Here is a 13,297-nt window from a genome sequence, read left to right on the forward strand (position 1 = left end):
AGGCAGTGTCGACCCCACCTGGAGTCTTCTCTCCACAGGGGCCGCCTCCCCACAGGGCCCCTCAACACCACAGGCAGCCTCGACCCCACAGGGAACCTCAGCACCCGGCCTGCTTAGACGGGGTCCGTGCCAAGGAAGCGCCTCTACCCGGTCTCCTGGCAGCAGGGTCCCCACAGCCCGCGTGTCTGGGGCAGGCCCCGGGGCCTGGTGCGTCACTTGCCAGCCGTCCCACGGGGGGCTGTGTCCGGGGAGGCAGGGAGCCAGCTTCACAGACACCCGGCCGGGGCCCTGGGGGAGGGCGGCTCAGCTTCCCTGTGGACCACGCACCCCCCAGGACCCCTCAGGAGGCCCGGTGGCACCCTCCCCGTCTTGGCTTCCGTGGCCCCAGGTCCACCCAGAGCCACGAACAAGGACATGAGTGCCCTGGGGTGCTGCGGGACTGACTCTGGCCCTGGCCTCAGACCCAGAGTCCTGGGGTACCCAGGAGGTGAGCTTCCTCTGTCGCTGGGAAGCCCCTGCCTGCCGCCAGCCTGGGCCCCGCCTCACCTTGGTGGTGAAGGAGGCCGTCTTCCCGTAGTGGTTCAGCATCTGGTCGCCCGTCAGGCTGTGGTAGTCGATGACGTCCCTCTTGATGGTCCACAGGAAGTAGGGTGTCTCGTTCTTTACCAGCCTGGACTGGCAAGAGAAAGCCCTCTGTCGATGCCTGGCATTCGAAGCCACGGAAGGCTCAGAGAGGGTGCGGCTCAGACGTTCTGGGATATGCACACACAGGTTCCAGCTGCTTTGACACACACGCTTTGAGGGGACCGTAGCCCCATGGGGTCTGCTCTGGAGGAGAAAGCTGGGGCCCTCAGACTCTGGGCTGCCTCCCTGACCTGGGGCTACAAGCAGGGTCTGAGCCCTCCGCATGGGTGTCTTTGTGGGCCGGGTCACGCGCGTGCCGATGTGGGTGACATGACGCTTCGTGACCTGGGAGCGTGCAGTGCTCCCTTGCACCCCAGCCCATGAAGCTGGGATGGAGGCCCGCGGGGAGCCTGGGGAACGACGCGTGGGTGCTTTTCTGTTTGCAACGATGGCACGTGAGTGGTCAAAGTTCTAACCACACAATAGATCCAGGAAAGGGAAACATTCTCTGAAATCCTACCCCCAAGGGATTAACCCTGGCCTGATGGCTTGGTGAGGATGCTTGGGGACATCTCCGCAGACAAGCTCGTGTGGACATGTGAACATGAGAACACGCGTGCGCGTGCACGGTGACATGCAACGTTCCACGGCATGGATGGCCCCACCTGGGTCCCACAAGGAATCTCCTCTCCATAGGGGGGCCTCTTCCCCACAGGGACCCTCAACCCCACAGGAAGCTTCAACCCCACAGGGAACCTCAGCACCTGGCCTGCTCAGACGGGGTCCCCTGTGCCAAGGAAGTGCCTCTATCCAGTCACCTGGCAGCGGGTGAGTGTGGCCAGTCTGGGGCCTTGTCCTGCTGTGCCAGGCAGAGGCCAGGGAGGGCCAGGCCAACGCCACCCCAACCCTCAGGTGGCCTCTTCCTCCCCATAGAGTGACACCCACAGCATCTGCTGTTGCCTTCAGGTGGTCCCAGTTTTTATTTATTCAATTTAATTTTTTTGAGTTGGAGTTGCACTCTGTCACCCAGGCTAGAGTGCAGTGGCACTCTCACAGCCACCCCAGCGTCGACCTGCTGGGTTCTGGCGATCCTTCCACTTCAGCCTTTCAAGTCGCTGGAACTACAGATGCACACTATCTCGCCTGGCTAATTTTTTTTTTATTGTAGAGATGAGGTCTGGCCAAGTTGCCTGGGCTGGTCTCAAACCCGCGAGCTTAGGCAATCCTCTCGCCTTGGCCTCCCAAAGTGCTGGAATGACAGAATGAGCCACCGAGCCCGGCCCGTTTTATTTTTTACTTTTATTTATTTTATTTTATTTAAGATGGGGAGTGCAATTCAAGATTAAGTAGATAGGTGATCATCGTACAGGTAAAGTTTGGGCCTCCCTTTGGACCCCAGATCCCTTGGTTTGAGATCAGGTGCCCTTATGAGTGTTACGTGCCCCGCTTTTAAAGCATGCTGTGAATGCAACATGTGAGGAGCGGCATGCTCACCTCTGTGCTGGGTTGAGGCATGGCGTCGGGAGGGAGCCCGAGTTCCCACCCGTCACTGCCAGCACCCGCCGCATCTGGCCTCCTTCCACAGGCCACGTGTGGAACGTTTCTGTCCAGTGAAACACATCCATAGGAATCCCCACCCCTGGGTTGACAGTGTTCAGAGGAGGCACCTTTGGGTTAGGCTTGAGGGAGGGGCTCTCGTGGGGGCATGGTGTTCTCTCCCGCCACCTCCAAGAGACCCTGCCTTCCTTCCCACACGAGGACACACGAGAAGCCCGCCCCCAAGCCAGGAAGCCCAGCACACCGCAGCCTCCAGAACAGTGGAGAACCACATGTGTCCTGCATAGGCCCCACCCCGGGACCGCTGGCGCACCCGCGTGTCACCCATGCTCCATCCTGGACGAGAACGCCACTCCACACACTCCCACAATGCACTCTCACCTCCTGCGTGGCCTGTGCATGCCTCTGCCCGTTGCCCGCAGTCTGTCACTGATTTGCCAGTGCTTTGTGGACTCTGGACATTTGGGCTTTTAAACCAGCAGTCCCCAATCTTTTTGGCATCAGGGGCCAGCTTTGTGGAAGACTGCGAGGGAGGTTGGTTTCAGGATGACTCAAGAACATCCCCTTCACTGGGTACGTCATTGCTAGGTCTCTAGTGCACGCAGTCACCCTAGGGTTTGGGCTCTTTGCAATGCTAATGCCACTGCTGAGCTGGCAGGAGGCAGAGCCCAGGCGGTCGTGCCCGCAGTGGGGAGCAGCAGGCAACACAGATGGAGCCCACCGCTTGCCTCCTGCTGCGTGGCCCGGCTCCCGCCAGGCCACAGGCCAGTCCTGTGGGTTGCGGAACCCTGTTTTAAAGGACGCGTGCCGCAATCATCTCCCCCCTCTGGGGCACCTCCTCGCCTGCCCTGTTCCGGGGCCGCAGCTGGGGAGCCAGGCTGGGAAGAAGCTGGTGCAGAGATGTGGTCAAGTTGCCCGAGACCCTGCAGGGCACCCCCAGCTTCGACCCCACCCACCTGATGCCCCTGGGCCCCCTCAAGCACAGGCTGGCCATGGGTGCAGGGGTCGGGGCACCAGGGCCCACCCTTGCCCGGCCACCTCTGGCACCCACGGGCTTGCCTCATGGTCACTCCAGTGATGCCACCCGGGCTGTGGTTGTCGCCCCCGTGACACAGGCCCGGCAAACAGCCGGGGGGGGGACAGATGAGACCCTGGCCGGCCCCCCACAACCCACGCACGCATGCACGTACCATCACCTCGTGGATGTCCTCAATATTCTCCAGAGCCACGTCTTTATCTGCAGAGGAAAGAGGGGCGGCCTGAGTCCTGGCACGACAGACCCAAGCACCGTGTCACCTGGCTTCCCAGCCCTGTCTCTCTGGGCGAGGCCTCCCCAGGTGAGCAGGTGCCTTGCGAATCCCGAGCCAGACTCGTGCCTTGTGGCCCCACTTTCCTGTCCCGCGAGTGTCCACACACAGGACCCTGGGACCCGGGTCCTCAGAGGCACCTGGACGCAGGGTGGTGGGGACAGCCTGAGGCGGGTGTGAGGGAGAGCATGGGAAACCGGACGGAGTGGGGGCCGCGGGCGTTTCTTTGGATCTCCGTGGGGCCACGAGGATACAGACGCCACAGTGCAGGGGGTCGGGGACCCGCCGGCATTGTAAGGGGAGGAGGCTGCGGGCCACACTGATGGGTAGACTGGTAGAGACCTGGGTGTGGGCACGGGACACCGAGGAGGGACCACAGCCAGGCATGTGGTAGGTTGGCTCTGCATATGCCTGGGCTGAGGGCTGGGACTGGACAGAGATGGGGCCAGAGAGACTCCACCCTGGGACTAGGGGTGGGTGTCACAGGCCGGGTGAGACCATCCAGGGGCCAGAGAGACCTCACCACAGGGATTGGGGTGGGCACCACAGGACAGGTGAGACACAGTCCGGGGGCCAGAGAGATCCCACCACGGGACTAAGGGTGGGTGTCACAGGCTGGGTGAGACCATCCGGGGGCCAGAGAGACCCCACTGTGGGGACCAGGGCCAGGCCACAGGAGATGCTGCCAAGCCAGGAGACACGCCCTGCATGACGGACACACCCGCAGCCATCGGCAAGCTCACCTGCGTCCTCCACGCCCGGGGCACCCTTGGGCAGAGAGGGCAGCTTCTTCTCCACCCAGCCCTTCCTGCGCAGGGCGGCGCGGACCACTGGGTAGTGCCCGTAGATGGAGAAGATTTTCTTGTCCTGAATGGCAAGAACGTGATTCACATAGGAGCCGGAAAAGGAGACCACGACCTCCTCCGGAGGCGTTTCCAGGGCAGACGCAGCCGGCATGAGGCACACTCAGAGCCCGACACCCGGGAGCACAGGCGAGTGTGTGTGCCGTGCTGGGCCATGTGTGCGTGTGTGCAGGGGCTGAGGATGGGGCTGCTGTGTCCTCTTCAACCTGGGGCCCGGGGCGCAGAAGTGCTCACACGCACACACTCACACCACTCACACACATTCACACTCACACTAACAACATGCACTTGCACAACTCACATTCATGTGCTCACACACAGCTGACACTCACTCTCAGACTCACAGTCACATGCTCACACACTCACACATACAACGTACACAAAGACACACCACATGCACACATACCACTCACACACATACCACTCACACACATGCTCTAAAGCACACTCACAGTCAGATGTTCATACTCACACGCATACAACTTGCAAACACACTTGCACACAGGATTTACGCAAACACGCTCAACTTGCACACATACACACACCACTCATACTCACACATACAGCGTACACACTCCACACACTCTCACACACCCATAGTCAGTCACATGTTCATACACTCACATACAACTTACACCCGTACACACTCACACTTGCACACACACCACTCACCCTCATGCACACAGTTCACACACATGCTCAGTGACATGTTCGTACACTCGCACACACTCTCACTCGCAGTCACAGGCGCAGGCCACAGAGGCCACAGCACAACCAGGCAGGCACACTTTTTGAGACGCAGTCGGGAGCAGCACAGTGAGAGGGTCGGGCAACAGGCACGGCCGCGCAGGGCTGTGGGTCCCGTGATAGGCACCCAGGGCTTCTGTCCTGCATGCCTTCCTCCTCGCTGCGAAGGTGGCCACACCTCTGGGCTGGGGGCGCTGGGAGACGTGGGGCGAGGGGCTGCCACCTGCTTCTGACTCGGGGCGTTGTAGCTGGTGAGATGGGTTACGCTCCGGGGCCACAGACACAGCTGCGGTCGCAGGACTTTTGCAGATGCAGTGGAAGTCACTGTCAAGCAGGGTCACACGGACACAGAGGCAGACGTCCCTGGGCGGGCCTGGCCTGAGGGGGCAAGCCCTTAACAGAGGCACAGGGCTTCTCCGGTGTTAGAGACACACCCAGCAGAGATTCCCACAGCCGCGGGCTCTGGAGACGCCACCACCGGGAGAGGGAGCCCTCAAGGGAGCACAGCCTCCCGCGGCACGTGGCTTTGCCCGAAGGTCAGCCTGGAGGTGCCGGCGAGGACCCACCTGAGAGCTTGGCGGCCGCCACTCACTCTCACACGCACTCACACACCACAAGGACGCTGCTGGTGGCCATGGTCTTGGCAACCAGCAGACACGAGCGCCTGCCTTGTCTCCTCCTCCTCACCCCATGCTCGGGCTCAGAGCAGAGGCCGCCCTCCTCCTCAGGAGAGGACTTGCCCACACCCAGGCAGGAGGTACGGCCTCTCTCCCCGGGGGACAGGTGCCCCATACAAGCTCCCAGAGCCATCCTTTTGGGGCTCCTCTCCTGAAACACAAACCCCTCTGCACACACACAGGCGGAGGCACCATGCATGACACCAAGGGACCCGGGATGTGGGAGCCAGCTCAAGAAAGAGGTCCTTTGAGTGACGGGGAGTCCGTCTCTGACCCAGAAGCCTCGTGCTGACCGCCCGGACACGCCGAGAGGCAGAGAGAGCCGAGACAGGTCCCCCACCCTACAGACACCGGCGGCCCTGGGGTGGGAGGCAGAGAAGTGTCGCTGTTCCCAACGCATGGCTGAAGAACAAGCAGCTCCGGCCAGGCCTTCGTGGGATGAGTCCCAGGCAGCTCGCTGGGAGGGCGCCAGCGGCCGGACGACACTCCCAAGTCCAAAGCAAATGTCCCTGTTTGGAAAGCCGCCCCTCCAAGTCCTGAGGAGACGTACCCTGACTGCTTTTTCCACTAGTTGCCGTGCTATTTTGCATCTGTCTAGCTTGGGTGAAGAAGCCAAGTCTTGGGAAACTCCTCGTTTTGATTCTGCCAAAGAGAAACAGGACGTCAAGGCAGATGACCGGGCAGCCGCGCCCGGGGCTGGTGACACACCCCGTGCATGACTCCAGGGCACCGTTGGCAGTTGCCACACCCACCCCAGCTGGCTGTTTCAGGGGCCTGTGCCGCTGCCCCCGTCCACTCCACCGCCTACCCAGACTGCCCCCGCCCCTCCTCTGCGCCCCAACCCTGCCCTGACACACTGGCCTGGGGACCCTCTGCCCTCACTGGGCTCCACGCAGCTGCCTGGTCTCTCAAGCCTGTGGCCTGGGGGGGCCTCCAGCCCTCCCTGGGGCAGCCGGGATCCCCCCGCCCCAGCAGGACCGGAGCCGGCCACCTCTCCACCCAACGCCCTCCCTGCTCCTGGTCCCTCTCGGCCCCTCTCGGCCACGGCACCCAGGGCTCCCGCGAGCTCATACCAGGTGGTCAGCCTCCACCTAAAAATCCAAATCAAAGCCTCCCCCCGGCCCAAGCGTCTGCTGCCGTCCCCAGAGCCCATGTCCAGTGGCTCCACAGGGCACCGCCCCGGCCAAGGTCCCGTGTGTGCAGCCAACTCATGGCCACTCTCTGGCCCTGCCCTGCCCTCTCTGCTGCTCTTTGCCTCCTGCAGCCCTCAGGGTGGAAGCCCTCAGGCCCGGGGCACACTGGCTGCCACTCCCTGGGCTCAGCAGACAGCCCAGCAGCTGCCCCTGGGGTGTGTGAATTCCACCCAGAGCCCCTGGCCCCCCACACCCCGGACACTCCGGGAGCACTCTGAGTGCCACCAGCCTCATACAGGCTGCTCTCCACCCCGTGAACCCCAGAAGCCACGTCCATCTGTCCAGGCGATTTAGACTAAAGCTCCAAGCAGCTCAACACAGCTGGGATGGCGCGAGAACCGCTGTGTGTCTGTGTGGAACCTGCAAACCCCGTGGCCTGGTAGCACCTAAGGTGTGTGAAGGCAGACACAGGAGGGAATGGAAGACCCCTTTGCAGCTCGGGCCGGACAGAGTCTCCACAGATGGCACAAAAAGCCCCCGTGAAGCTAGTTCAGCGGGGGACACTGGGCTCCGTCAGACTGAGGTGTTCCACCTTGTTAGGAAAATGGAAGGTGAACTGCAGATGAGGAAACAGGCACAAAACGACCAGATGATGAGCACCAGGGCTGGCCACCCGCTTCCACCGTCAGGGAAGGGCCCAAAGCAGCGAGGGTTTGGCTGGAAAGGGGCCCAGCACTCTGTGGGGTAGACACGCCCCGACGGCGCTGTCTTGACCGCGCAGCAGAGGTCAGCCAGTGGGGCGTCATTCAACCCACAGTCATGCAGTCATGGGGCACAGCGTCCGCAACGGGCGGACAAACGAGAACAAAGCCTGTGAGGACCAGGACCCGGACGAGGCCCTGAGAGCCAACGACTGTGTGTGGGCATCCCCCGGCCCCCGGCATCAGCCACCTCTGTGACTCCAAGCCCAGGGACAGTTGCCGAAACCCACTAACAGAAGGTCTTGACAAGCTTCAGAGGGTGTGAATCCGATGGCACACACCTACCACAGGGCAGTTAAGTTAGAAATCAGTAATAGAACAAACAGAAAATGACCGTACGTTTGCAAAGCAGCAAATATTCTTCTGCATAATCCAGGGGTCAAGAGGAAATCAAAATGAAAAGTAACCTGTATTTTTCAACTAAATTATCACAAAAATGCCAGCAATCAAATCTCGTGGGATGCATTTTAAACTGTATTTAATACAACTAGAAATGTTTAGCTGTATATGAATCTGTTAGAAACCAATGAAGGCTAAAGAATGAGCTAAGCTTCAATTTCAGGAAAGAAGAAAGAGCACAGTAGATTAGATGGGGGACATCATTAATTATTAAATTGGTATTAAAATGATATGATGAGCCGGGCTCAGTGGCTCAGCCTGTAATCCCGTGCCTTTGGGAGGCTGAGGTGAGTGGATTGCCTGAGCCCGCGGGTTCGAGACCCGCCTGGGCAGCGAGTCCTCATCTCTACCATAAATCAAAAAATCAACTGGACGTGGTAGCACATGCCTGTAATTCTGGCTACTCGGAAGGCTGAGGTGGAAGGATCGCCGGAGCCCAGCAGGTCGAGGCTGCGGTGGCCGGGAGCGGCCACTGCACTCCAGTCTGGGCGACAGAGTGAGACTCCAACTCAAAAAATAAAAAAATAAAAAATAAAATGAAATAAAATAAAACGTTATCCAAAATAAAAACACAGCACACATGGTCACAAGTCAATCTTGCCAAACATTTAAGAGAAAAAATACCTTGCACAGACCCTTTCATTAAATGGGAAAATAAGAAAATTCAACTCTTTTTACGAGGTCCTCAATGGGAGACATGAGAAGAATGCCACAAAAAAGGAAGAGCACAGGCCAGTCTCCTCATAAAAGTAAACACATTTGCACACCAAACCCAGTGACATAGGGGAAAAAAAAACAATATGACCCCACGGGGTTTATTCCAAGATTGCAAAGTTGGTTTAACGTTTGAAAATCTGTCAATATAATCCACGATTAGTAGGTAAAAGGGAAAAGGACATACCATCTCAACAGAAGAAAGCATGTGGTGACTTGTCATTTAAAAGCGCACCGGGAGCTGGGAAGAAAAGAAAACTTACTCTAATGCCTGTGGCAGCCTCACCCTTCAGAGTGACATAGGGAGTCTTTCCCCTTGAATCTGGGAGCAAAGCAAGCATGTTCAGTCCACCACGTCCATCTAATTTTCCACCGATGCAAGAAAGGGAATGAGAGGCATGCAGATCGAAAAGATTTGTAGGTGACAGTTGTGTATGCAGAAAGCCTAACCGAATCTAAAAGCTACTAGAATTAATACACATATTTAATAAGGCCACCCAATACCAAGTCAGTACACTAAAATAACTTGCCTTTCTATATCCCTCCAAAATTGGAAAATGACATTTAAGACGTCATCTATAATATATTTAAAAAATCATATCTAGCATTGGTTTTTGTTTTTGCTTTTGTTTTGAGTTGGAATCTCACTCTACAACCCAAGCTGGAGTGCAGTGGCATGCTCATGGCCACTGCAGCCCCTACCTGCTGGGCTCAGGTAATCCTTCTGCCTCATCCTTCCAAGTAGCTGGAACTACAGGCATGCACCACCATGCCAAGCTAAGTTTTTGATTTATTGTAGAGACGAGATCTTGCCAAGTTGCCCAGGCTGGTCTCAAACCCCTGGACTCAGGCAGTCCTCTCACCTCCACCTCCCAAAGTGCTGGGATGACAGGTAGGTGTGAGCCACTGAACCCGGTGCTCTAACATTGTTAAGATGTTAATTCTCTGCCAAACTGTTGTAAAGATTCAATGTAATCACAGTTCAAATCCCAGTAAGATTTGTGTGTGTGTGTGTGTGTGTGTGTGTGTGTGTGTGTGTGTGTGTGTGTGTATTAACAATTTTATTCTAAAATTTAAATGAAATTCCAAAAGTGCAAGAAAACCTAAATGACCCTTAAGAACAAGGGCAGAGGACTTATACTACCAGGTCCAGGTAGTAAGACATTAGAAAACGACAGGAATTAAGACAGAGTGGTATGGAATAAGGATGGACAGAAAGGTCAATAGAACAGCATGGAGAACCCCAAAACAGACCTGTGCCTGTCCTCAGAGTGACACTGCCAGGCAACTGGGTACGGGGTGGACGGGGTGGGGTGAACGGGGTGGGGTGGACGGGGTGGGGTGAACATTGACCCACAGACTTGCTGCATAGAAAACACTCCATCCCAGGGGGCATGGATCTAAATGTGAAAAGTGAAATTGTGAAGTTTCCAAAAGAAGACACAGGATATCATCTTCTGGACAACAGAAAAGGCAAAGATTTCCTAAATAAGACACAGAATGCTCTAAATGTGGAAGAAGAAATCAACAATTAGACCACACTGAAATGAATATGCTTTGATTGTCAAAAGGAACCATTCATTGACTGACAAGGCCAGCGGTGCATAAATATGTCTGTCTGACCAAGAGCAGGCATCCGGAGTGCGCAAAGAATTCCTACAAGTCAGTAAGATTCCCAACCCAGCCCATAATCGGGGCGGCGCTCCATGAAAGAGGTGCTCCAACAGCCGACAACCACGTGGCCAGGGCGCCACACCACCAGTTATGGGAAATACACAGTGAGATGCCCACGTCCCTGCAGGGCACCCAAGGGACAGCGGCAACACTGACGACTGGCATGGGCAGGCAGCCCTGGAGTGTCCTCCCTGCAGATTAACGACTGGGAGGGAGATGCCCACCCATAGCCTGGCCATAGTACTCCTGAGTGGAATTAATATTTAGCTCGCAAATGAACCCACGGCTGACACCCGGCAAGAGCAGGCTTTTGCTAGAAGAGAAGGGCTCTCTGTGACCCACCAGAAGAGCCCTTCATGTGTCGGCGTTCGTTGTCCAGTATCCCAGGAAGGAAGCTGACCAGTGGGCAAGGAGGACAGGAGCCTGCATGCCCAGAGCCCCACGGGGCCTCTCTTAGACGGCCCGGAAAATGCACCTGCTTCTGTGGACTTAGGCCACCCTGGCCTGATCTCATCACAGCTGACCATGGCCTGGACAGCCTGTCTGCGAGCTAAGGGCTCCTGGCAAGGGGATGGGGACGAGTGATACACACTGTTTTCTCCTCTCTCCTCTTCATCCAATGGTGTGAACAGGAGCCTCGTCCTCTCGGGCTCCCTGCAGGCCTCGGTCGGCAGGCTCTTCCTTCCTCCAGGCTCTGTGAGGAGGAGATGGGCAAACCAAGAGGGTGTGAGGAGCTGGACAGCCAAGGGCTCCTGAGGGGCGGGTCCAAACCACATGTCGGAGTCGGGAGGGTTTGCACTGCAGAGGAAGGTCTGGGCTAGGGGCAGGTCTGGGTGTGGGAGTACAGGTCTAGGTTGAGGGAACAAGTCTGGACTGGAGAGCAGGTCTAGGTGAGGATAGAGTGTGCTGTCCTCAGTCAGGCTACAGGTTTGGGATGGAAGAAGGAAGAGGTCTGACTTGGACATACAGACCAAGGTTGGCAATTCAGGTGTACATTAGAGTACAGGGATTGGATGGGTGTGAGTATGGGTAGGGGTACCGGATAGAATGGAAGCAAGTGTTGCTCAAGATATGGGTGTGAATTACAGGTACAGATGTGGGTGAGTGTACAGTTATGAGTCGGGGTACAGGGCTTCCAAGGTTGCTGGTGTTGGTTAAGGTATAGGATTAGGTTGGGGGTACAGGTATATGATAGGGCATAGAACTTGGAAGGGTTCAGGTGTTGGAAAGGGTAAAAGAGTGGGCTGGGGGAAGAGGTATTTTATGGGGTACAAATCTTGGAAGGGTGCAGGCATTGGTTAGGTTGAAGACCAGGTGGGAGTACCAGAGTTTGGAAAGGCGCAGTATTGATAAGCATTCAGGATGGGGTTCGAGGTACAAGTATGTGAAAGGGTTCAGGGCTAGGAAGGGTTCAAGTGTTGGGAAGGGTACAGGATTGGACTGGGGGTACAGGTTTATGATAGGATACAGGGCATGGAAGGATGCAGGTGTTTCTTAGGGTATGGGACTCTGTTGGGATACAGGTATATGAAAGTGTAAAGGGCTTGGAAGGTTGCAGGTGTTGCAAAGGTTAAAGGAGGGAATTGAGGGAACAGGTATACGACAGGGTATATTGTTTTGCAGTGTGCACGCATTGATTTGGGTACCAACTGGTGGGGTTACCAGTTATACAAGTGGGGTACAGAGTTTGGAAGGAGGCAGGTGTTGGTTAGGGTATAAGTTTGGGTTATAGGTACTGGCATATTAAAAAGAACAGGGCTCGGAAGGGTGCAGGTGTCGATAAGGGTGCAGGACTGAGTTTGAGGTACAGATATACGTAGGGTATGTGCCTTGGAAGGGTGGAGGAGTATATGATAGGGCAAAGGGCTTGAAATGGTGCAGGTGTTGGTTTGGGTGCAGACTGGGTGAGGGTACAGGCATATGATGTTGAACAGGGATTGGAAGGGTGCAGGTGTTGGTTGGGGAAGAGGCCTGGGTGGGGGTACAGACATATGATAGGGTGCAGGCTTGAAAGTATGCAGGTGTAAAGGTACAGAAGTGGGTTGGGTGTACAGATGAGTGCTTGGGTAAAGAGCTTAGAAGGGTGCAGGCTTTGGTTAAGGCACAGGACTGAGTAAGGGAACAGGTATATGAAAGTGTATAGGGCTCCAAGGATGCAGGAGTTTGTTAGGGTACAGGAATGGGTGGTGATAATGGTATATGATAGGATACAGGGCATGGAAGGGTACAGGTGCTGCTTAGGGTACAGGGCTGAGTGGGGACACAGGTATATGAAAGAGTAAAGGGCTTGCAAGGGTGCAGAAGTTGGAAGGAGTATAGAATTGGGTTAGGGATACAGATATATGATGGGATATGGGGCATGGAAGGGTGCAGGTATTGCTAGGGTACAAGATTGCGTTGGGGTACAGCTATATGAATGGGTAAAGTGCTCAGAATAATGTAGGTGTTGGAAAGGATAAAGGAGTGGGTTCGGGGAACAGGAATATTATAGGGTACAAATCTTAGAAGGGTGCAGGTGTTGGTTAGGGTACAGAACTGGTTTGAAGGTAGGGTTAAATGATAAGGTACAATGCTTGGAAGGATACAGGTGTTGGTAAGGGTAAAGAACTGAGTGGGGTACATGTCTATGGTGGGGTACAGGACTTGGAAAGACACAGGAGTTGCTTAGGGTTGGTAAGGGTACAGGACTGGGTTGGGGGTACAGGTATATGACAGGGCACAAGGGTTTTTTTGGGGGGTTTTTTGTTTGTTTGTTTTTTGAGTTGGAGTCTCACTCTGTCACCCAGATTGGAGTGCAGTGGCCGCTCCCGGTCACCGCAGCCTTGACCTGCTGGGCTCTGG

General features: G+C 56.2%; 1 protein-coding gene across 1 annotated transcript in view; it reads right to left on the bottom strand.

The window, feature by feature from the left end:
• The window catches only part of TTLL8 (tubulin tyrosine ligase like 8), a 33,493-nt gene extending 26,565 nt beyond the window's left edge, over window positions 1-6,928 (bottom strand). Inside the window, exons 1-5 of the mRNA XM_008048953.1 lie at window positions 6,658-6,928; window positions 6,326-6,417; window positions 4,190-4,355; window positions 3,372-3,418; window positions 405-675 (exon numbers count right to left, since the gene is read on the bottom strand). Of these exons, the coding sequence (XP_008047144.1) occupies window positions 405-675; window positions 3,372-3,418; window positions 4,190-4,355; window positions 6,326-6,417; window positions 6,658-6,928 (847 nt within the window). The remainder of the gene's footprint in view (window positions 1-404; window positions 676-3,371; window positions 3,419-4,189; window positions 4,356-6,325; window positions 6,418-6,657) is intronic.
• Window positions 6,929-13,297: the final 6,369 nt, after the last annotated feature.

The sequence above is a fragment of the Carlito syrichta genome, unplaced genomic scaffold (genome assembly GCF_000164805.1).
Source record: "Carlito syrichta isolate Samal-C Ts95f unplaced genomic scaffold, Tarsius_syrichta-2.0.1 Scaffold130369, whole genome shotgun sequence".
NCBI lineage: Eukaryota > Metazoa > Chordata > Mammalia > Primates > Tarsiidae > Carlito > Carlito syrichta.